The 23,379-nt window shown below is 37.7% G+C and overlaps 1 protein-coding gene across 1 annotated transcript in view; it reads left to right on the top strand.

Annotated features, from left to right (window-relative positions):
- Positions 1 to 23,379, top strand: part of LOC107185423 (SKI family transcriptional corepressor 2) — a 37,433-nt gene that overhangs the window by 7,585 nt on the left and 6,469 nt on the right. Inside the window, exon 4 of the mRNA XM_015573098.1 lies at positions 2,887 to 3,206. Within this exon, the coding sequence (XP_015428584.1) occupies positions 2,887 to 3,206 (320 nt within the window). The remainder of the gene's footprint in view (positions 1 to 2,886; positions 3,207 to 23,379) is intronic.

The following is a 23,379-nucleotide window of genomic DNA, read 5'->3' on the forward strand; positions in this document are numbered from 1 at the left end:
TCCTTGCCCAAAATATACCAACCCTTCTTTATCACTCTGTATATTCTTTCCAAGACTAAATATCGTCATCTGTTCAGTCTACTACATTGCAAACATTGGACTCTGGTCACACTCTACCAACAACTATTATTTTCTTAAAGACTGCCCGAGGACTTCGCCTTCTCCGTCCACCACGAATGCGCTTGGGGCTGCAGCGGCGCGTTCCTTCCAGCCCGTTACAACAGCTCCCGAGCGAAGTGCATCAAATGCGCCTACTGTGGCCTCTTCTTCTCCCCGAACAAATTCATTTTCCACTCCCACCGTATCGGCCCGTCGGACAAATACGTCCAGCCGGACGCTGCGAACTTCAATTCCTGGCGACGTCACATGAAGCTCTCTGGTAGCCCGCCGGACGAGGTGGTCCATGCCTGGGAGGACGTCAAAGCGATGTTCAACGGCGGGACCAGAAAGCGATTACTCAACAATCCGAGTTCGAGAGAGTCGCCCAGCCCAGCGAAACAACCGAGATCATCGCCCACCGGTCAGATACCAGCCCTTGGCCCGTCGCCGACGCATCCAAGGGTCCCGCCATTCCCCGAGCTGCCTCTACCGTTGTCCAGAAGCCTAGTCATGGACTACGTGTGGCATCAGCATCAACAGGCTGCCGCTGTCGCAGCCGCTAAGACACCTGGTTTCCCGTTCCCACCTTACGCCCTGCCTTGGCTGGCCAAGAGAGGTCCTGTGCTGTTCCCCGGTGAGTTCTTGGACGTCCATTGGTGTGATCTGTGGGGTGCTGTTGCTCTCAGTTCTCCCTGGTGAGTTCTTGGATATCTCCTGGTGTGAATCTGTGGTGTATTGTAGCTCTTGATCTTCCCAGATGAGTTCTTGGGTGTCCATTAGTGTCAATCTGTGGTGTATTGTAGATATTAATCTTCCCCGGTGAGTTCTTGGACGTCCATTGGTGTGAATCTGTGGTGTATTGTAGCTCTTGATCTTCCCAGATGAGTTCTTGGGTGTCCATTAATGTTAATCTGTGGTGTATTGTAGCTATTAATTTTCCTCGGTCAGTTCTTGGATGTCCATTGGTGTGATCTGTGGGGTGCTGTTGCTCTCAGTTTTCCCTGGTGAGTTCTTGGATATCTCTTGGTGTGAATCTGTGGTGTATTGTAGCTATTATTCTTCCCCGGTGAGTTCTTGGACGTCCATTGGTGTGATCTGTGGTGTGCTGTTGTCCCTAGTTTTTCCTGGTGAGTTGTTGGACATCTCTTCGTGTGAATCTGTGGTGTATTGTAGCTATTAATCTTCCCCGGTGAAAATATTCATTGATGAAGATATAGGAAGGCTGCTTGTGCTTCTCGTGGTATTAGTTTTTTCTTATATTTATTAGTGTCGAACTTTGAAGTTTGTGGAATCCATAGTTCTACCTGAATGTAATAATTTTCCTACCATCAGGTATGAAGTGGCCGGTTTTACTAATAGATACAGCTAACTATGTCTTTGTGAATGAATGTTATTAACAGAGCTCGGCCTTTTCAGTGTAAATTAAAACACGTACCTAAGTACTTCCAAGAATCTTCTTGTCATTCCTCGCTAAACAAACTGTGCCTTTGTCTTTGTTATGTTTACCAATAAATCAATAATTATGTACCAGTGCTATCAGTACCAATAATTAGTATTTCGACCATATATCCATCGAGAGTCCCGAAACATTCATTCCACTGAATCAGCTAATACTCGTGTGTAATTAGGCGGAATATCGTAAAAATGTGGCAATCCTGACTGAATTTTAAATATGCCATATGTTACGAGCGGAGATTACATCGATAAACCGAGGTCATTAGTATAATTAAATGGAAAACAAGCAAGTGAAAAATTTCACTGAAAATTATTAATCAGTAAGGCAGCAACGATATCATGCTCTATGATTTCTGATAATAATTATTAACATCCGATGGAATTGCCGTTTCGCGTGTCACATCGATCGATATTACTACTTCGAATTACTTTTGGGGCTAGTATTAATCAATGGAGATTATTTTAACTAATAATAGAGCAAATTCTCGCTGGACGAGTTACCATTGATTCGCGTGTCGGCGCAAAAGTTACCAACGCCACTGGTTACACATTTTGACCATGAATGAACGGGCTATTTAGGGGATTAGCTTACCCGTGCCTCGCAACGAATGTTGTTAGTTAATATTTGTACGCGATTACTAATAATACACGCATGTCTAGTTCGTACCTTTCAGTGCTTCATTGATTCCCAGTGAAACTTCATTTATGTAAATATCAGTCGATCCTTTTGAAAATAAACTTTGGCATTTAACAAAAATAGTTACAGGAACAAATATTAAATGAATATTTGCAATTTCTATTTAAAAAAATATGCAATTGTTCATTTTATTATCAATATCATTATGAAACATTCAATCCTCTTGAATACTGAATGACCAATGGTGTAGTAAGAAATAAGTGAAATTTAGTAAACACTAATTTGTAGTAAACAGTATTTTACTTTGAAATTACAATAGCCACCGAATTTTCTCTTAATTCCTCTTGCATACATTATTATACATTCAACATTTAGAATTGCTTAGTTTCAAGCGTTTCTAACCCGAATTTTTAAGTATCACTAACTCGAAATCGAATCCTACACCACAATTCCGTCATTCTTGATTATTGTTTTATTTTAACAGGTGGAATCACCCCTTAAAGTTTCTGACACTAGAAGTGGAACACTCTGTATAAGAAAGCTGTCGATTTTGATATAACAGTTCTTTCATTTTTTATATGTTTAGAAGACATGTATCATTATTAATTCTCTTTCGTATTTGGTTGCGAAATTCGAACTAAATGGAACACCCTATATCCACAAAATTTGAATAGAAATGTTAATTGCCTTTCCAGGACCACTACCACCGCCCATAAGCGGTTCCAGTCCCACCGAACCACTGCTACCGGCAGTGAATCCAACATTGCATCAATCCGCCTTTCGTCCTGTGATTCGTGGGCCGCCGATCGTCGAATCGGTCACCCAAGAACGACCACCGGACACGTCGGTGGCCAACAACGACGACAATTCCGACGACGAGGTGGACATCGAAACGACAGAAGACGATCCAGTGACGCCTGTCGCTGCTCAGAATCTTCATTCGCTATCGAAATCGTCCACCGGAAGTCACAGCGGCCGGAACTCGCCACAGTGCTGGAGTCCTCCTCGAGAAACGGTGAGTGATAATCAGATGGCAGATTTTATGCATTTGCAGCATTCACGACTGTTTAACGTGTTGAGTGCCGAAGAACACCCATGAAAAATCCACAAAATGATAGGAATTCTTGTAATAATGGGGCTACTTGTAAACCAAGGTTTGACAGGGTAGCTATTTTTTGGACGTTATCGAATTTCATAGGCCTTCCCAGAATCTGTTTTATGCAGTATCTTGCTATAACGATTAATTTTGAATTTGAAACCAAAAATTATATCCCCTATATACATATAGGTGACGTGGTGGTCAAAGTGGTAAAGATCGTCGTAGTAAAACGTTTAGTAAGGTTCAACGAAGATTGGGTTAGGTTTATTGCATTTGGAATCTTATAGAATGCATTATTAATGGAGTGAAGACACATTTCTTGAATTTCAATTTCTGTACATTCGTTCAGGTTATTCTACATCAAATTTTGATGAAATTAATTTATAAAGTATGAAAGTTTAGTAAGATCTGGTGAAATTAAAATACCTGACGACGAATCCAAAAAGTAGTCAACTTCGGGTAAATGATCAGTTCATAAGTATTTGCAATCTAACGTCTAAGTTTGCAACGTCACCAGATGATTTGAAGTTTGAAACATCATCGGACTGTTCGAAAGCGATCGTCACAGTTCGAACGCCAGGCCGTGATCAGACTCGGCTTGAACTGTTTAAATTCGTCGTTTAATTAACACTTCAACTGCGTCGGAGGATAAAAGACCCCAGTCCCAAGTTTGGCTTGAACTTCGATTCACCTTAAACCCTTTTTTTATTACTTTAAACTATATTTTCTATAATTATATTTCTATTCCACCTGCAAGTAAAAGCACAGTACTTCAAAAAACACTCCTACAAACACTTTGGAAGAGTCCATATTTTAAAAGATATTTCGAGTTTTAAATTACTTGGGGTTTCTTGTCCTCCATATGCACTTTTACATAAGAACTTTTAGGATGTGTGCACTCAAAGTATTAAACACATCTGAATGGTTTGAGTGTAATCAACGCATTTTTTGAAGTTTAATGTCTTTACTTTCACCTAGAATAGTTGAGATTATTTTTACCCCCTAGTACCCAGGTAGCACATGGCGTCTTGAAGACGACTTAAAGGCGTCTCAAACCTAAAATAGACGTCTTCAAGGCGTCATGTGCTATCCGGGTAATTAGGCGTACAATCTTTCGAATACGACTGTAGAAAATTCTCAGCACGGCCGGAACTCGCCACAGTGCTGGAGTCCTCCTCGAGAAACGGTGAGTGATAATCAGATGGCAGATTTTATGCATTTGCAGCATTCACGACTGTTTAACGTGTTGAGTGCCGAAGAACACCCATGAAAAATCCACAAAATGATAGGAATTCTTGTAATAATGGGGCTACTTGTAAACCAAGGTTTGACAGGGTAGCTATTTTTTGGACGTTATCGAATTTCATAGGCCTTCCCAGAATCTGTTTTATGCAGTATCTTGCTATAAGGATTAATTTTGAATTGGAAACCAAAAATTATATCCCCTATATATAGGTGACGTGGTGGTCAAAGTGGTAAAGATCGTCGTAGTAAAACGTTTAGTAAAGTTCAACGAAGATTGGGTTAGATTTATTGCATTTGGAATCTTATAGAATGCATTATTAATGGAGTGAAGACACACTTCTTGGATTTCAATTTCTGTACATTCGTTCAGGCTATTTTACATTAAATTTTGATGAAATTAATTTATAAAGTATGAGAGTTTAGTAAGATCTGGTGAAATTAAAATCCCTGATGACGAATCCAAAAAGTAGTCAACTTCGGGTAAATGATCAGTTCATAAGTATTTGCAATCTAACGTCTAAGTTTGCAACGTCACCAGATGATTTGAAGTTTGAAACATCATCGGACTGTTCGAAAGCGATCGTCACAGTTCGAACGCCAGGCCGTGATCAGACTCGGCTTGAACTGTTTAAATTCGTCGTTTAATTAACACTTCAACTGCGTCGGAGGATAAAAGACCCCAGTCCCAAGTTTGGCTTGAACTTCGATTCACCTTAAACCCTTTTTTTATTACTTTAAACTATATTTTCTATAATTATATTTCTATTCCACCTGCAAGTAAAAGCACAGTACTTCAAAAAACACTCCTACAAACACTTTGGAAGAGTCCATATTTTAAAAGATATTTCGAGTTTTAAATTACTTGGGGTTTCTTGTCCTCCATATGCACTTTTACATAAGAACTTTTAGGATGTGTGCACTCAAAGTATTAAACACATCTGAATGGTTTGAGTGTAATCAACGCATTTTTTGAAGTTTAATGTCTTTACTTTCACCTAGAATAGTTGAGATTATTTTTACCCCCTAGTACCCAGGTAGCACATGGCGTCTTGAAGACGACTTAAAGGCGTCTCAAACCTAAAATAGACGTCTTCAAGGCGTCATGTGCTATCCGGGTAATTAGGCGTACAATCTTTCGAATACGACTGTAGAAAATTCTCAGCTCGAACTAACTTGGGAAACGAACCACAAAACTACGCTAGAGTATTCTATTAATTAATCCACGCCCTCTTAACACGGTGTTTAATAGCGTGACGGTGTAATGTTTCTCTAAAACGGCCACGTGGCTATTGTTGCGGCCCCCGTTCGCGACGGAGTTACCAGTAGCTCCGCCGTCTATAACGGACGGGTACGCAAACACTTGACACCCTACGAAAAAACTTCTCTGGAACTGTGTCGTCCGTTACCGAATGCGAACAGCGGTAATTTCTAATTCGAACGGGCACTTGTGCACGTGGTGGTCACGCAACCTGTGTTTGAAAAGCTTTGGAGTGTACTGGCGGCGTCCTACGGCCACTCCGATTAATACAACATTACTCGGGGCTCTATCTACATTAATTATCGCAGAGAACGTAAAGAGGGACGACCGAGAGGAACAGAAAAGAAAAAAAAAGAGAATGTAATACATTAAAGCGTGTAACGTCAGGCATCCTTAATCATGGAGTGGTGAATAAAGCTATATCTTCCGATAGGAGTATATTTATGTTGGAAAGAACGCAGCTCCACCCTGAGAACGGTTTGTCTCGCTACGTAAACGTTCGTGGAGAGAACGTTTTGGTCACACGACACCGTGCAAACAATTTTACTTCGGGTTAATCGAATTGGACGAGCTGTTCCCTGGGCGATTTGCCGTCGTCGAGCCTTTGCTCCCGGTGACGTTGTTTGAGTGCACACCCTTACCAGGTGCACTGAGAATATTTCTGGATTGGAATATGCCTTGACCCCTGAGCCAGAGCGTATTAAGTCGCACTTATCAAGCTTTAGAGGAGAGTAAATCAAAGGTGCAAAAAGCTTGTACCTTTGGAACCGTTCGGTAAGAATTGAGAGAGGAACAATCGCTACCTTCGAATTGTTGAATGGATTTAAGACAAGTCTCTATATGTAGAAATGATAACTTTCCATTAAGTTCTCTATGCGATGAACTTTGCACTGTTTTAAAAATACGAACTTAATGTCATTTTTAGACTATTATATACCTATATTAAAAACTTAGGAGGAAATAATTTTTACTATCGGAAGGAGTGAAATATTTGATTCAGGAATCATGTAAAATGTTTTTTTCTAAAAAGTGAACTTAATACACGCTGGCTCTGGGATTCAGATATAGGAATGATATCTGAGAAAATGATTTCAGGTTGGAAATGACGGTTTTCTAACGTTAATTGCTTTACGTATTTATTAAGATTAACCCTTAAGTAGACGCACTGACAAAATCATAAGTGTATTCGTGGGGTCTGCAGTGATTCCAAATTCCTTTTTAAAATGTAAGTAGACCAAAAAGTATTAAAACATGAAAACTTTGTTAATAATAAAAGTAAATAAATAAATTGAAGAAACCCCTAATTAAGGGTTAAACGTTGAATTTGATGTAGTCTAGAATTCAATACGAGTATAATGATTTACCTAATATTAATTTGTTACATATCAGGTAACCGATCTTGCATATAGGTATAGTTTACTGTATCTGCACGAATAAAATGTTTTAAGTAAGCTTGCTCTTCATTCTAAATAAAAAGTTTTCAACAATCAACATTCAAATAAGCGATGATCTGTTGTAAGATCGAGTATCGACCTTAAACAGGTTCTTCATAAAAAAATATACAGGGTGGCTCATTTAAATCGATTCCCACGAATATCTCCGAAACCGTTGATGATGCCGAGAATGTTTCAGATAAAAATTGAATGGTTTCGTAAAGGACATAATTTGGACCAAGTTATGCAGAAAGCTACCAACCCGCAATGCTCTAAAATGAAGTAAATTTAGTTTGAAGATTTTAATTTTAAAAAACTGTAACTTTATTGCTATTGGGTGTATTTTATTTCTTGTTGTTGTTTTGCAACGTTTTTTACTGGCTTATAATAGTGAGTAATATAATTGATTTTACTGTAAATTTTCTATCGCTAATTTTAATTTTATTTTTAACTCTCTATGCTATAATGTAGAAGTTGTTCTATGGAGTGGTCATTTGTTGCAAAATAAAAATCACAAAATTACGGGACCCATAATATGTTCAACTAACTTTTTGTTATTTTAGGGTAAGTTTCTGCATAACTTGGCCCATTTGATCTAATTCATTATTTTGTAAGTGGACGCGTAAAGGTCACACCAAGATCTAGTTTCTTCTTTCAAATTTTAAGAATCATATATTTTTTAACAAATCAATCGATGCAGATACTATCGAACTATTTATGCAAAAATACCGTCAGTCGAGGATTTAAATTTAAATTCAAATAAATCACCCTGTATTTTACATGGACCAACAGGGTTCCCGTTACATCAATCAAATTACACCGTTTCGATTTCTCAATTTATTACAGCTCGACACCCTTAAAGTATTATCGACGTTTAAAGGTTGGCGTTTCGACCCCTTTGACGCATCCGAAACGGCAGCGTCCCAGTATTAATGATCGTTGCGCGAGGCGATCACGGGGCAAGTAATAGCGACCTAGAGGCAAGGAATATCGGATAGGGGTGGCAGGTGAGCGCGATGGGGAACGGGGGTGGGAGGGTGACCGTTCCTGCCACGTAACACTACTCGACGTCCCTAGAATTTGCTCTGCGGTCTGACTGCTCGTGCGGCTGCCCCCGTCAATTGCGATAATTATTGTGTCAGTAAATACCCGGTAACCGTACGAACTAACGGGCTCGCGCGACCCACTGGATGTAATATACTCACAGTGTGGATACACTTACGCCGGCGATATAATTAAATGAACGACCACCGCCGTTGTTTTGACGTGCCCAGGCGTGTCAAACTTACCCAGAGGATCGGACGTGTATCGAATGCGTTGACAATTAATTATTATTTCCACGATCGACCGTACTAATTCTTAATGGAACATCTACGGTATTATATTTGGTCCTAAATAGTGATATAGTTTTAGTTTTGAAATATTTAGATTGTAATTTGCTTTAATTCTGATTTCGATTTTATGTTATGTTTATAGATTAGTTTATTTGGTATAATAGTGTACAAGATCAACAGCCTCTATTAACAAAAGACTGAACAAAGATTTTCGGTCATTTATAACTTGAAGAACATAATAAAGACTGTCTGGCTACGTACGGCCTTTTCCACTGGGACACGGAACGTGTTAACCCCGGTCTACCCTACCTATATTTTTCAAGTTAAAGGACACTATAAATGCATAAGCATCCGAAGACACTGCCGCTGCTTTCTGGATATACATTGACCCAAACTTCTATAAAGTCACCATGATTTTTAATGAATTCTTGTAATTACTCTATACCAATGAAAAATTTGTGTTTGGTAGCATTTTGGGATTAATTAAAGAAAACGTACACATCGGTTTCAAAAAGTAAATACAACTTTTATTTTAAAAAAGAATAAAAATATAATTTAACAGAAGATAAACTGCGAAATTTCTATAAAGTCATTCGCTTTATCCATAAGTAAAGTTGAAATTAACAATTGTTTTTCACTATTTCTATATTAACACTTACAATTAGTGTAACCTCCATTTTTTTAATGAAAATACAAGAACAGTCATCTTCATTTTCATAAATGTCTTCAAAATACCACCAATTTTATTGCTCCGACGTATCTGTTTTTGTATTTTCATTAAAAAAAATGGAGGTTACTCTAAGTACCAACGAAAATAGGGAAACAGCAATTGTTAATTTCAACTTTCCCTATGTAAAAACCGAATGACTTTATAGAAACTACACAATTTCTTTTCTGTTGAATTACATTTCTGTCTTTTTTTTAATAAATGTTATATGTATTTTTTGAAACCGATGTGTACGCTTTCTTTAATTAATCCCAAAATGCTACCAACCACAGATTTGTCATTGGCATGGAATAATTATGAGAATTCATCTAAAACCATAGTGACTTTATAGAAATTTCAACCAGTATATAGGTATGTACACCAAACAGAAAAAGCCACAAAAAATGTTCCCTTTAATTTCGCCATTAATTAATATTTAAAACAAGAGATTCCGTATCAGAAACAGATTTCACGCACGCTGCCCCTTTATACCGCACAGAAGATACAAATTCACGACAGTAATTTGTCCGTCCGAAAGAAGTACAATTAGCGATAATTATCCGTAAGAGGTAAATGAAGGGTCGACAAAGAGGGGTTGACCGTTGTAGAAAAGCGGAGAAAGACAGATAAAAAGGGAAGGGTGGTAGGCCAGGATAAGCCATCCGGATTGCCAGACAGCTTTTCAATTCCCCCTTGTTGGTGAACGTGTCGAGTGGGGCAGATCCGTGCTTTGTAAAGAGACTCGCCCCGAAATCTCTCTCTTTCTCTCTCTATCTCTGTTACTCTCCCATCGTCGTTCTGTGTAGGTACATGTCGCCGATAGATCCGTCACAAAAGTATACGGACAAGAGAAAGCGGAAACCCAGTTACTGCATCGCCGCGATATACGCTCGCGCGCTAGTGTATTGCGGTAACTAAGTAATCCCCGAACGTTATTTGCAGTTATTTCTCGGTTCGACGAGTCGGTTCGGCCCCCCTGAGGAAAGAAATCGCGGGGGGGACCGTGCGGTATTTTCATTTTCACGACATCTGTGTACATTTGCACAGCGGCGTTCCGCCGTTTCTCCGTCGATCTCGAGCGAAATCCGCTCGTCTTCGATGCCCCAGCGCAGGAAAGTAATATTTATCAAAGGGTAAAACGCCTGGAAAGGATGGAGGAACGAATGAGTGAGGCCCCGTAAGATCGTTGGTCGCAAAAAGAATTAAATAATTTGATAGTGGAGAGGTTAAGGAAGGATTGAAATTCACTGTCAAAGCGAGGAATCTTTGGGGGTAAGAATTAATTAATCGATTAGGGGGATTAGCTAATTCGACAGGAATGTGTCCAATATGAAAACTCTGTGTTTTTAGAATGTACAGAGAGATTATTAATGTAAAGGGTATAGCAGGATAAGAGGGTGAAGAGTGCCCTTTGACCGATTTGGACTTATGGTGTATACCATTCGAAAGCTTGTCGAGAAGAAACAGTTTATGGCATGTTTCACCCCTCTATCTCAACCAGGAGGGTAGTAATAGGGAAAATTCAGATTGTCAGTTTGTCCTTTATTTTTCCTGTTTAACAATAGAACTATCAGCGTTGAATGTATAGTAAATTAAAATGTTTAATACAGGGTGTAATAAAAATGTTGCAGGTCCCTGAAATGGGTCACTAGTGAGGCGATTTGAAACAAGTTTTTCCTTAGCAAAAATGTTATCCGAGGCTTTGTTAATGAGATATTAACGAAAAACCACGATAATTTGATGTGAATAGTTTTGTGATAGGTAGACGCGTAGAGGTTATATGAAGGTCAACTGCGTTTTCCTAAATGAACAGACATGTTTTTTTACATACTTTCATAAGTAGACCAATATACGTATCTTAAAACGCTCTGTTAAATGGCACATAAAACAAAATGTCTTTCCATTTAAAAAAACAAAGTTAACCTTCACATGACTTCTATGCGTCTACCTATTAAAAACTACATCAAATTGCTCCTACATACTATGCAGATTTGGTCTGATACATTTTCTTTCTATCACCAATAACAGCCAAGATATTCAGGTGGCCTGTTTTAGGTGTCTCATCCTGTATGTTTCTGTACTTCAGAGCTAATTATTGTATTAAGTCCACATTTTTTTCAAAATGACAGTTTACGTATTTCCCGAACCAAATTTTTTCACTCTGTCCGATGGTAAAAATGATTTCGTCCTCAGTCGTTTAGTTTTTAATATAATAATATAAAATTGTTACGAAGTCCATATCTTGTTCCAAGCCGAACAATATAAAGTCCAACACACTGGGGATTTAATCAAATTTAATGCAATGTTCACCGTTTCAACATATCGAAACACTTCTTAACCTCAATTCAATAGTTCGAAGGTAGTCATTCCTTTCATCGAATTCCCAATATTACAAAGTCTTCGCCTTTTGCTTTGCCCTCCTCTAAAGTTTGAAAAATGTGACCTAATACACTCTCGCTCTGGGGTGCAGATTTACAAATACATTATACTGAACATTGTAAGCTTAATAGAATAATTCAGGTGATTTCGAAGCAAACGACGGTCGTAAAAGTGTCAAGTTCCAGGGAACGTCTGCCAGAGCGTCAAGCCATTTTCCTCCCTGATTGAGAAAGTAATGGGGAATAAAAGTAAAACGGGGAACGTTTGATGTATTCGGACGTTGCGAAATAAGGACCAGGCGATTATCGTTTCGCAATGCTCCTCTGGTCAATTAAGATCCTTTAGCCGATCGTGATTAACGAACATCCGGCTCCCGTCGATCCCGTCCGCCTAGGGTTTCCGTCAGAAGGGGAGGGAGAGGGGGGAGGGCACGAAGACACTCCTCTCGCGGACCTCTTCCGCCATCCATTTAAATGCAATTAAACGCCGTCACGTAGAAGAGGAACGGGGACCGGGGAACGTTTAAATCAAACTCTGGCTGGTTTAGTTAGTTTCGACCGCAACTTTTAATTGCGCCCCGACCGTCTGGAGAGCCATTAGATTTTCGAAAGGGGGCCAACGTTACTTCTTTTGTACGATCGTTCTTCTTGCCCACGCGATTCTTCTCGCGTGCCGCGAACGAATTTCAAACGGTCCCATTAATCTACGATCGGAGCTCGGCTCTCGGATCGTTTTTTCTTTTTTTTTTCTTTTTTGTTTGACTGGATAAAGCCACCGTAATTAACAACATTGTTCGAGTTTCAATTTGTAGTTCGCCTTCGAACGGTAAATTGTGAAGGAGCCAATAGGACCAAAAATGGCTTTGCTGTAAATAGATTACTGATCTTTAGGTGCTGAATTTCAAAATCACGTATTATGTTGACGGTCCTGTTTTTTGTTACGATCTTTAGTGTTCATTAAAAAATATGGCGGAAGGTATATTTAATTTTATTGTAACTGTTAATTCATTATACTATCTTAATTTTTTATTATTTTTAAGTCTGCCTATCATAAATATTCTATCTCAATAATAATAATATTTTTCTAAAATATTACCTATTTTCTTTCAGACGTAACTTTCACGAATGATTAGTAATAACGTAAATCACAGGACAGTTTAGTAATCTAGAGTAACTTAACATGTAAAGAAAAAATAGAGAAATAAAGAAAAAATAGAAGAAAAATCAAGAATAACAAAATTGTGTTGAAGGCTTCGTTTTCCAGTGATAAACAGTCAAAAATTTGGGTTAAAAACGCCTTAAATCAAGCAATTTGCGTAGAACCGATAAAGGTAGGGGACGACATGCCGACACGTACACTGGCATCCCTTGAAAAAAAATACACCCTTACCTTTCAGCCAAACATGTAGTATGTATATATTTCCCTTAGTACAATGCGAACATCTGCCGATCATTTACGACTTTTGGCGATTCTGTTTAATATTTTTATTACCTTTCCGTACTCTGCGTAAGATTCGAGTAACGTTTCCTTAGTTCGGTCGCAGTCGTCAACGCGAACACATCTAATCGACGCGAAATAGCCATCGAACTTTTTTGTAATATTAATATAATTCATTTATAGCAACGAGTTTTAGATTAGTTTAAATTAGTTTATGCCGTGTTTATTCTCTGTGTGTGTGTGTTCTGGTCTCCCTTATGGATCTGAACGAGTAACCAGTGAGTGTAGTGAGAAGATAGTCCAAACTTCGGTATAGATATTAAACGTCACTTTTTGATTATGAGGTAAAAAATGTAGTTTTTTAAACGAAACCAGTGTGTAGTACGTACCAGCACTGTTTTGCCCTGCGGTTTCCGTTTGTGCTATTGCCTGGTTTCAGATGTTTCTGACCCGAATCATTAACGGTTAATAACTTGAAAATCAAGCCTCCAACACAATTTCGTCATTCTTGATTTTCTTTGTATTTTGACATGTAGAATTAACCCTTAAAATTTCTGACACCAATAATCGAACGCCCAGTATTAAAAATGAAATAATTTATAATTACTTTTGCTCTAATTTTCGTTTTACTGTGTTTTGTGTAAAGACCACCTTTTCAAAATATAATTTGAATTTTTAAAATTTCGTAACTTGACTCTTTCGTGTTTAATTGTGAATTAATTTTATTTGTGAAACGTTTAATGATTTAGAAGTATTCTACATGTCATATTTATCACACGACGAATTAAAGGCTAGATTTAATTATACGTCGAAGGCTCGATCAACATCATTCATGCCCCCAGAAGTCCTGTCAAGCTAAAAGAATCGTGACATTTTACATTTCAACCCTCCCGGTCATTAATTAAGGAAAATCCAGTTGGCATTTTTAAGCACCGTTAAAGTTTCTCCCCGTACCGACGGAAATGCCAACAGTTGACCTTATACCCATCGAGCCCTTCGGGACTCTGTGATTAAATCGACTGGTATATCGCGCAAGTATACGTGCACGTTTTGAAAAATCTAACCTGGTAACATTTCCCTCGGAACGAACCTTTGGTCTTCCAACGTTACGCCGATTTGCATCGTTTAAAATGCCATTAATCCCACGCAGTCACTCTCTTGATAGACAATCGTCACACTTTCACATATACATACAGGGTGTCTCAGCTAACTTAATCGCCTCGAATAATGACTTAACGGTGGACTTTATGAAAATTTTGAGGCGTGGTACTTAAATGGCATCAAGGGACACATATTTAAAGGTACGTGCTTTGTTTGTGGGTGAAGGCATTTCAGAAATTTCAAGGTCACTTTAAAGTTTGTTCAACCTTGATTTTTTTTTAACGGAACTACTTATTTTTTGTACCATAGATCAATAGAGTATCAAATTCTGTGTAAAAATGCGTTGTCCTTCATATGTCCTAAACCTAATAGTTAACGAGATATTTACAAAATAATCACTGTATTAAAATTGCTGTATTGAAATTGAGAGGCATCAGTTCGAGCTATAGCGTCCAAATAGTAAGTACGTATTATAAATATCTCTTTAACTTAACTATTATGTTTAGGACATATGAAGGACAACACATTTTTGCTTAGAATTTGATATTCTATCGATCTATGGTACAAAAAATAGGTCATTCCGTTAGAAAAAATCAAGGTGACGCTGAAATCTCCGCAATGCTACGTAAATCTCTGTAACCCACAAAAAAGCACGTACCTTATAAAATGTGCCCCTTCGTGCCATTTAAATTCGTCTCCTCAAAATTTTCATAAAGTGTACCGTTAAGTCATTATTCGAGGTGAACAAGTTAGCTGAGACACCCTGTAGATGATATAGCAGTCGAATTGTTAACAATGCTAGGAAACCTCAATCTTATTTTATACCTACATAACAATGTTTATAATCGCATCATCTGCTTATGACTATTAGTAACTTATTTTATTTTATTCGAATTTATTAAGAGAGGTAGCACCTCTAAGGAACTCTGAGGAAAATTAATAATTTCTTTAAGCGTTTGTTTTCTCCTAGAATTAGTCTGAGCTCGTTTGTCAGTGAATTAATATACAGTGGCACATAAATTCGTTAAGAGAAGGCTGCCACATTTATTTGGCCAGATACTAAACTATGAATTTTCTTCGAAAATTAAGAAAAAATGAACGCAAAAGGGCGATAAATGTAAAGATAACGAAGATACATAAATAGGAGTTGCGTAAATTTGTTTACACTTAATTGTTATTTCGACAATACATGAACTAATGTGTGAGTCACTGTATATTTTACTGATGTCTTCAATATTTTATACATACGTAGGTAAACATGTCTTTCCTGTACATAGGTTGTCGTTAATAATAAGAAACAATAATACAAAAATATAGAATTTAATTTGATAATAACTCAGAAAGGTTTAACTTTATAATAAAACTGAAATTTTAATCATTTTATACATAAAATTAGTTTTGTTTTTCAAGGGTAACTGAATTTATATTGTCATTTTATATTGCATAATATCGGGTTATATTTCTACGACCCACTGCATAAATTACACGGCTGAAGCTTAATCGTTCACCATGAACATTATTTGCAGATTCTCGATTTTCCCAATGCGAGTCGAGAAATAATTTTTCCGTAAACCCTCTTATTCAGACAGGCTGTACTGTGAACACAGCACCGGAGCTAACGAGTTTCATCCCCGATGCACCGAAATTTCGACGCCTTTTCATCGACGCGATTTCATTTATTTTTCGCTGGTGATCAATGCGTCGATTGCCGTTTTTCGTGTGTGTTCCACCGTCGATCACGAATTGATTGAAGCCTAGTGGAATGGAAAATTAGGAAAAATCTGTTCGAACCACGCGGACAAGAAAAAATATTCCCGAATCCGCGATTATTTTAACGTTTTGGACACTAAACGATAACATGTATATTTATCTCGCACGGAAGAAACTGTGTAAAATATTCTTAAGCCGAATTCGAGACGCATATATTATATTGATTACGAGATATTCAACGGATTAAAAATTGTACCTTCGCATTATTTTTCGACGTTTCAGTGGACTCGTTTCATTCGACGGACATTTTCGACGAAAATTAACGGTAGCAAACGGGACTTTAATCGCGGGGTGCTATTCCGCAGCCAGTGTGAATTACGTTTGACGACGGTAAGAAGACAGAAGATCAGTGTAAACATTTTGAAAAGGGTGAATGGGAACGAGAGGGAGAACGTCGTGAGGGGAGGAGAAATAAAGGATGGGAAGTTGGGTTGAATTCGAGGGTGCTGGGCGGAGCTGGTCCGGACTGACGATTATAATTAAATCAACAGTCACCGCCCACGACTTCCATAGCGAACCTTCCTTTCGGGATAATACTTCTTCTCGGTCTGCGCAAATCGAATCACAGAGACGAAGATTCCGTGATTCGTTTCGTGTATAATTGCTGAGCAATTTTTAATTTAGTATCTTTGAAAAGTTTCTGTCTGGATTATTTAATTCTTGACCTGGTACTACTTGAAATCTAAGCAAAATTCTGAACATGTGCTCAGCACGTTTTGAATCAATTCGAATGCATTCTTATGGATGTATACAGCTAATATTATGTATAATGAAGATGAAAATATTTGTATAAAAATATAGGAGATGTTGTAGTTTTGAGGCGTTCTTAGATGCAGTAATTCACGTGTTCGTGCATATAGTTTCCAAATTACAATTAAGTGCAGAAATTTTTATATAATTTCTATTTAGATATCCTAGTAATTTTTACTTTTATCGTGTCTTCGTGATAAATTTCTTTTAATTTTCAAATAGTATTTACTACATAATTTGGTACTTAATCTGGGGAACTAAATGTGACAGACTTTCGTGAACAAATTTGTGAGCCACAATACGTTATAGATCAGTTTAATTATACAAAAAGAATTTGGTATTTTGTGCTACTGTTTTCTGTATCAACTACATGTTATATTGTCTGTATGAAATTCTCTTTCGTTTTATCTTTTTAAAAACGGGTAGATGAACATTATGTAGCAATCTGATATATCTTTTGTATTGCAATATATAGCTTTTGAACTTTGTATACAATTCTATATACTTTTATATACATTCATAGGGGTGATAATATGCACCGTAAAAGTATTTTAAATACATACAACCTAATCGCTTTATTCAGTGATTCGTTCCGTCTGTTAAGTATTTTTTTTATGTTGAAGCCAGAATAAAAATGTTATCAAATTGTATTAATAGTAGGACTACTAAGTGATTGATCGATTCAACTAGCTTAACCCTCTTCGTATTTTATATATTTATTATATTTTATAAATTACAGTATACTCATATTATTGGCATTGAAGTGACTCATATATTTGTATACCAAAAAATGTGACCAAAGCTTATGGTTTATGTTAGCGTCAAACTAAATCGAAGACTATACCAGGATTAATATACGAACGATAATACCTCGTCTTGCTTTTCTTATCGTGGAAACAGCTTCGAGAAATAGTAACACATTATTGATTACAATAATTAATACACACTTGATAATATCTTGAGATAATGTTCGAAAACTTACAAAGTTCCGTTTCTTATAAATTTAATAATTTCTTACTGGATCCCCATCACACGTTTTCATTTAACCCAAAGAAACGAGCGTAACTGAATATTGAATTTTCTTAAACGAAACAAATTGGTGAAGCGTTAACTGATAAAAGCAATTAACGGAAGGCCTTCCATTAAATTAAAAACTTCCATTGTCAGTGGAACAGAAGTAACACGAACGGGATAAATCGCATGGCAGAACGAGCTCTCGAGGAAAGCTGACATTATAGACAGCATAATCAATTTCCCCCGACATAATGCCGCAACGCGGTATGAATTTGGTCAAGATCGGTCGACCGGAAGCGATTCGACTAATACGATTTTGCGTACTAACTTTGCACTCGACGAGTAGCTCGCATCCCCGATGCACAAATCGCGCTTACATCCCATTACTTCGACCCTACTATCTACAGAACTACCCTTGCCTCCACCCATTCGATCGAGTTTTCTTTTTTCAAATAATCTGAAAAACTTTCCCTCGCACAAAACGATGAATTATGTTGGGAAGTAACAAGTATAAGTATGAAGACCACAGGGAAAAACATGGAATGTGTTAATTTGTTGTTGATTTTCTGATTTTCTGATTTTTATACTATCTAATGGCTAAAAGGGAATACTTTATTTATCACACAGCTGAAGAAGAACAACTTGTTAAGTCTGAAGCCTTTAAAAAATAAGTGTACAGAGAAATAACGTGACAAATCCGAATCAAACAGGGGAATAATTCCATAAGTCTATGAAAATCTCAATTCAAGAAATTAAATGAGGAAAAGTTAATATTTTTGAAATGTTTAAGAGGGTGACAAACACACATATTTAATTGAAAAACCCAACAAGAACAGTTTTGGTAATATGGAGTTGGTTGACAGTGTTTTGGGTATTTAAAATTACTCTTCTACAAAAAACTGAACATGTGATTTATCATATTCCTCCCTTGTGGTCTTTATACAGGGTGGACCATGAAACGTGATCAGCTTATGTTCGATCGAAATTATTTTTGCATGCGTAACTATCAGTGCAGACGTCATAAATAGAACTAAGCAGTTGTTCCTTAACCGTTTACGCAAGTGTATTGTAACTAATGAACACCATTTTGAACATCGTTGTACTTAAGGTCAGAGATGGGCAAATTCCTTATCTAAATAAAAAATTTCGAATAACGAATAAAAGATAAAAAAAGTACTTCGCCATTTTTAATAGAATAACCGTGAAAATTCCAATTTTTACAATAACATAATACTTTCTTCTCGAATGAGTAGACACTTGGCAAACAATTATTTCATTTCATTAACTGTTCAAAGGTCAGGATGACGATCCCACATACTGCTATTTTTCACGAATAAAATTGTGCCCAACTCTGCTTAAGGTAAATGATATTTTCGTAACGTTTCTTTGGTTTAGAAGAAAAAAAATGTATTGTTATGGCGCTTGCCGAATTCGTCTCAGTATCTGCTACAAGATGGGCGTAACAAAATTCTATCAGGCGTATCAAAAAACTGAAGGTGACCTTGAAAACTCTGGAAAAAAGGGTTGACAAAAAATTTGGTACATTCATCTTAAAACTCTCCACGAATCATGTTATACTACCTAAAAAAATTTTCGATCGAACAGCTAGCAGTAGAATAATCTAACTTCGTGGTTCACCCTGTATATTTTCCTATCCTAAAAATTTCCCTTCTTGTTTAACGTATCCCATTCGAAAGTTCTGTGCAATTCCTGGAAACTCAAAATAAACCAACATAAAAACGCCCATAAAAGAACCTTCAAAACCAGATTCACAATACGAAAACAATAAACCTTAATCCATACAATCTCCAACACTATCAGTAGCAACGAAAATTAGCCCCCCTTTACACCTGACGAAGAAAATCCCGCCCCTCCAAGAAGGAATAAAACTCTGGTATCGGTGGGAAAACTATGGTCGATCGAAATTTAATCGACGAAAGGGTTCGACAAAAGGGTCCTCCTCCGTTTGCGTCACTCGTGATCGATGTGTGCGTGTGTGGAGGAGGGGGGGTGGCGGTGGCACGAAGAAAAAGGACGCGTGGATCGTGAAACATGCCCACCCTCTGTACCTGGGTCGAAACTTTCGCCGTATTCAGTAAAATCCATTCCTGTACCGGAACGAATCCGTTCCGCGAATGGTGGAGGGATAGCTCTGGCATGGGGATGAGGGTGGAGAGCGGAGGGGGATGTTGGCGCACGCTACGATTGTTTCTCCGTAATCCTTTATTGGATCAACGGGGCTGAAACAATTGAGCGAGCCATAACGCGAGGATGGGCTGGCTGGTGCAGGGGCAGACGAGCGTGTCGGGTTTTCGGTCTGGCGATGCTGCCCCGCGCGCGGAGGTCCTCGCCAAGCTGGAAGAGCGCGCTGCGATAGGGGGTGGGGGTGTGTCGAGAGGAGGACAGAAACACGGCAGGGATAGATAAGCGAAGCTGGGCTCCGATGATGGGGACGGGGAAAGGATTTCTACCTACTTTGCCGGGTGAACGGAGTTACAAATGGGAGAACGCGGAACTCATCCGCAAGTGAGAGATCTTCCTCCCCCTTCCACAACTTTTTCATCCCTTGGATGCTTATTTATCTATCTGTTTACGGGGAAGTCTAACGATTCGTAATTCCAGCCAGTGTGTGAGTACCCTTGGTAACTAATTAATATTCTGAGACCGGTCGGACCATGTAAGATGATTTTCTAGCATCTTTCTGTCACATTTTCATCCCTTAAATGCTTGTTTATGTATTTTTTTACGGGGAACTCTAACGATTCGTAATTCCATCCAGTGTGTGAGTACCCTTGGTAACTAATTAATATTCTGAGACCGGTCGGACCATGTAAGATGATTTTCTAGCATCTTTGTGTCACATTTTCATCCCTTAAATGCTTGTTTATCTATTTTTTTACGGTGAAGTCTAACGATTCGTATATTTCTGAGTAGGAATGTCATGTCCGTGAGATCGTATTCTGAATCACAATGGACGCAGTCTCTGGCTTCGTCTCTCCGCACCACGAGTGTTAACTGTATGGAATGTAGAATAACTTCGTTGAGTTAGTTCAAGTGAACAGTAACACCCATTAGATTCATCAGATCTTGACTCTAGTAAACTTATCCATTTTTCTTGAAAAACTTCAATCTTTGTCTCGTTTCTTATCACTTTTTCTTTTTATTTGTTCCTGTATCAGTTAGACGTTCTACCCTCTTCATTTCCCCCTGAATAGCATCACGTAGAGGCGATACAATAACTGGACGATCAGCTAAGATTCGTGGTGAGGATCCTCGCAATCGTTCCTTCTCCTTGTCCCCATCCCCCCACCGTTCCTAGTCGAGGATCTATCTGTCGGGCGATATACCCACGGGAGCACGTGGGAAACGTCCTGCAAAGCGTCCACGATTTGTTGCGTCGTCGCGATGCCCATGTTTGGCCGCTACATTTCTTGGATAAGACCGAGTTATTTATCTTTCGTTTGTACGTGGACGTTGTCCCGAAGGAACCTAGCCTTTACTTAATGTCGCCTGGATCATTGGACGTTTACAAACAATTTCTCATTTAACGCTCCAAACTATGGGGACCTCCGAATGCTCAATTGGGTCAGGTTATGCAGAAAATTACCAACCCTTAATAATCTGAAACGAGGTAAAAGTTAGTTTGAAGATTTTAATTATAAAAGAAAAGTGGCTTTATTTCTATTGGGTATATTTTATTCCCTGTTGTTGTTTTACAAAGTTTTGTAATGGCATATGTAATAACAAGTAGTATAACTAATATTTGTTAAAATTATCTGTAGTTCATTTCAGTTTTATTTTTAATTTTCTATGGCTTGGTAGTTTTAATAAATATTTAAGGTAAGGGTTGTTCTACGGGTTGGTAACTTTTTGCAAAATAACTTGTACCATGTTCATCTAATTTTTTGTCATTTCGACGGTTGGTAGGTTTCTGCATAACTTGGTCCAATTATAACAGACATGGTTCTTGGTGTTCAATTAATATGCCAACACAATTCAATGGTTAATACTTCAAAGATGAGTGTGACGAAGAGGATGATACTTTCAACGATAATTCTGATTAGTTCTGAAACATACGGGACCTAAGATCCACAGTTCACCGTGGATAATCGATCGGTCATGAAGAGCGAATTCACCGCTGCGATCTGGCTGACAATACGTCGAGGTTGCACGGATGTTATGAGCAACATATGTGCTGTTTGTAAGGATGTGTATCAGGGTATCTTCCACCATCGAACACCTGCTCGGTGGCAAACGCGTTCTCAAGCCCTTCTATTGCGATATTATCTAGCCCGATACTCATACATTGCGTCGACAACTCACTATTTATCGAAATTTCTTTCTGAGAATCAGTAAGAAACGTATTTATATTAACACATTGTTGTCGGAACACGGATAAATCCATTTTTTTAGACTGGTGGTAGTTTACGAGACACGTAAAAATCCGTTTTTCATTTTATGCTGGTGGAAGTCAGGTCCCGTATTTATACGGGTTTTTTAACGACGGATTATTTTTTTAGTTCCACAAACAATGTGTTAAAATCTTTTTCCGTTGTTTAATGTGCCAATTTGTTACTGTTGAAGAATTGTAGTACAATTTCGTTAATGGCGCGTATTCTCCATTTTTCGGAAGATCAGCAACGTCAACTTCCGGTGCACCCACTACCACTACTAAAATTTCATCAATCGTATAAATACGTTGCGTGACGCAAATATTTAAAATTTTCAATTCTTATGCATTGTAGTTAAGATGAAAAGGAACCAAGTATTGGCATGTCTGAAATCGTGTTAAGAAATAATGTTTCACCAGAAAAGAATAGATAATATTCCTTACAAAAAAATGGTTCGTTCTTATTTTAACCACAATACATGAAAGGATTAGAACTTTTAGGATGGTTTTATAGTTATTCCACGCAGTGTATAGCGATTATATATTGATTAATATTATTTTATTTCAGTCTGAACAAAACACAGATTTCCAAATTCATTTTAAATGGAGTTTAAGGTCTTTAATTCTTGTGTTCTATTCAACCCCCGCGATGACGTCTGATTGTGGTTTTTGTGAATAGTATAACTAGACTCCGAATTTGTATGCAGAATGACATTTTCTAAAGTAATTCATAAAGACAAGTGCAAATATAAGTATTTGGGTTTAGAATAAAACAAAACATTCGTTGCAACTGATGAAAATGTTTTTTATTGTATCTCACAGAGGCTAGAAATCAGTGATGGGCAAACTCATTATCTAGATAAAGATTTCCAAATAACGAATAAAAGATAAACAACTATGTATGTACTTCGCCATTTCCAATTGATTGAACGTGGAAATTCCAATTTATATAATAAAGTAATATTTCTTTTCGAATTAGTATGCACACAGCAAACATGATGTCATTAACTGTAGAAAGGTCAAGATAACGATCTTAGATATTATCGTTTCAGTATGTATTATTCAAATAAAATACTGCCCAACTCTGTTATAAATGCATAAAATCAGCTAAACTAATAACATTTCACTACACGAACAAGTGATATAAATGTTCATTCGATTTCTATGTTACTCTAACATTTCGAATTCGTTTAAAAATGAAATCGGGGCTACGAATCCTCGATTCTCTCTAACGTCCACGGTAACTTCCGGCACGGCAAGTAACAGCGACAG

This window comes from Dufourea novaeangliae, unplaced genomic scaffold (assembly GCF_001272555.1).
Source record: "Dufourea novaeangliae isolate 0120121106 unplaced genomic scaffold, ASM127255v1 scaffold18, whole genome shotgun sequence".
NCBI classification, from domain to species: Eukaryota; Metazoa; Arthropoda; class Insecta; order Hymenoptera; family Halictidae; genus Dufourea; species Dufourea novaeangliae.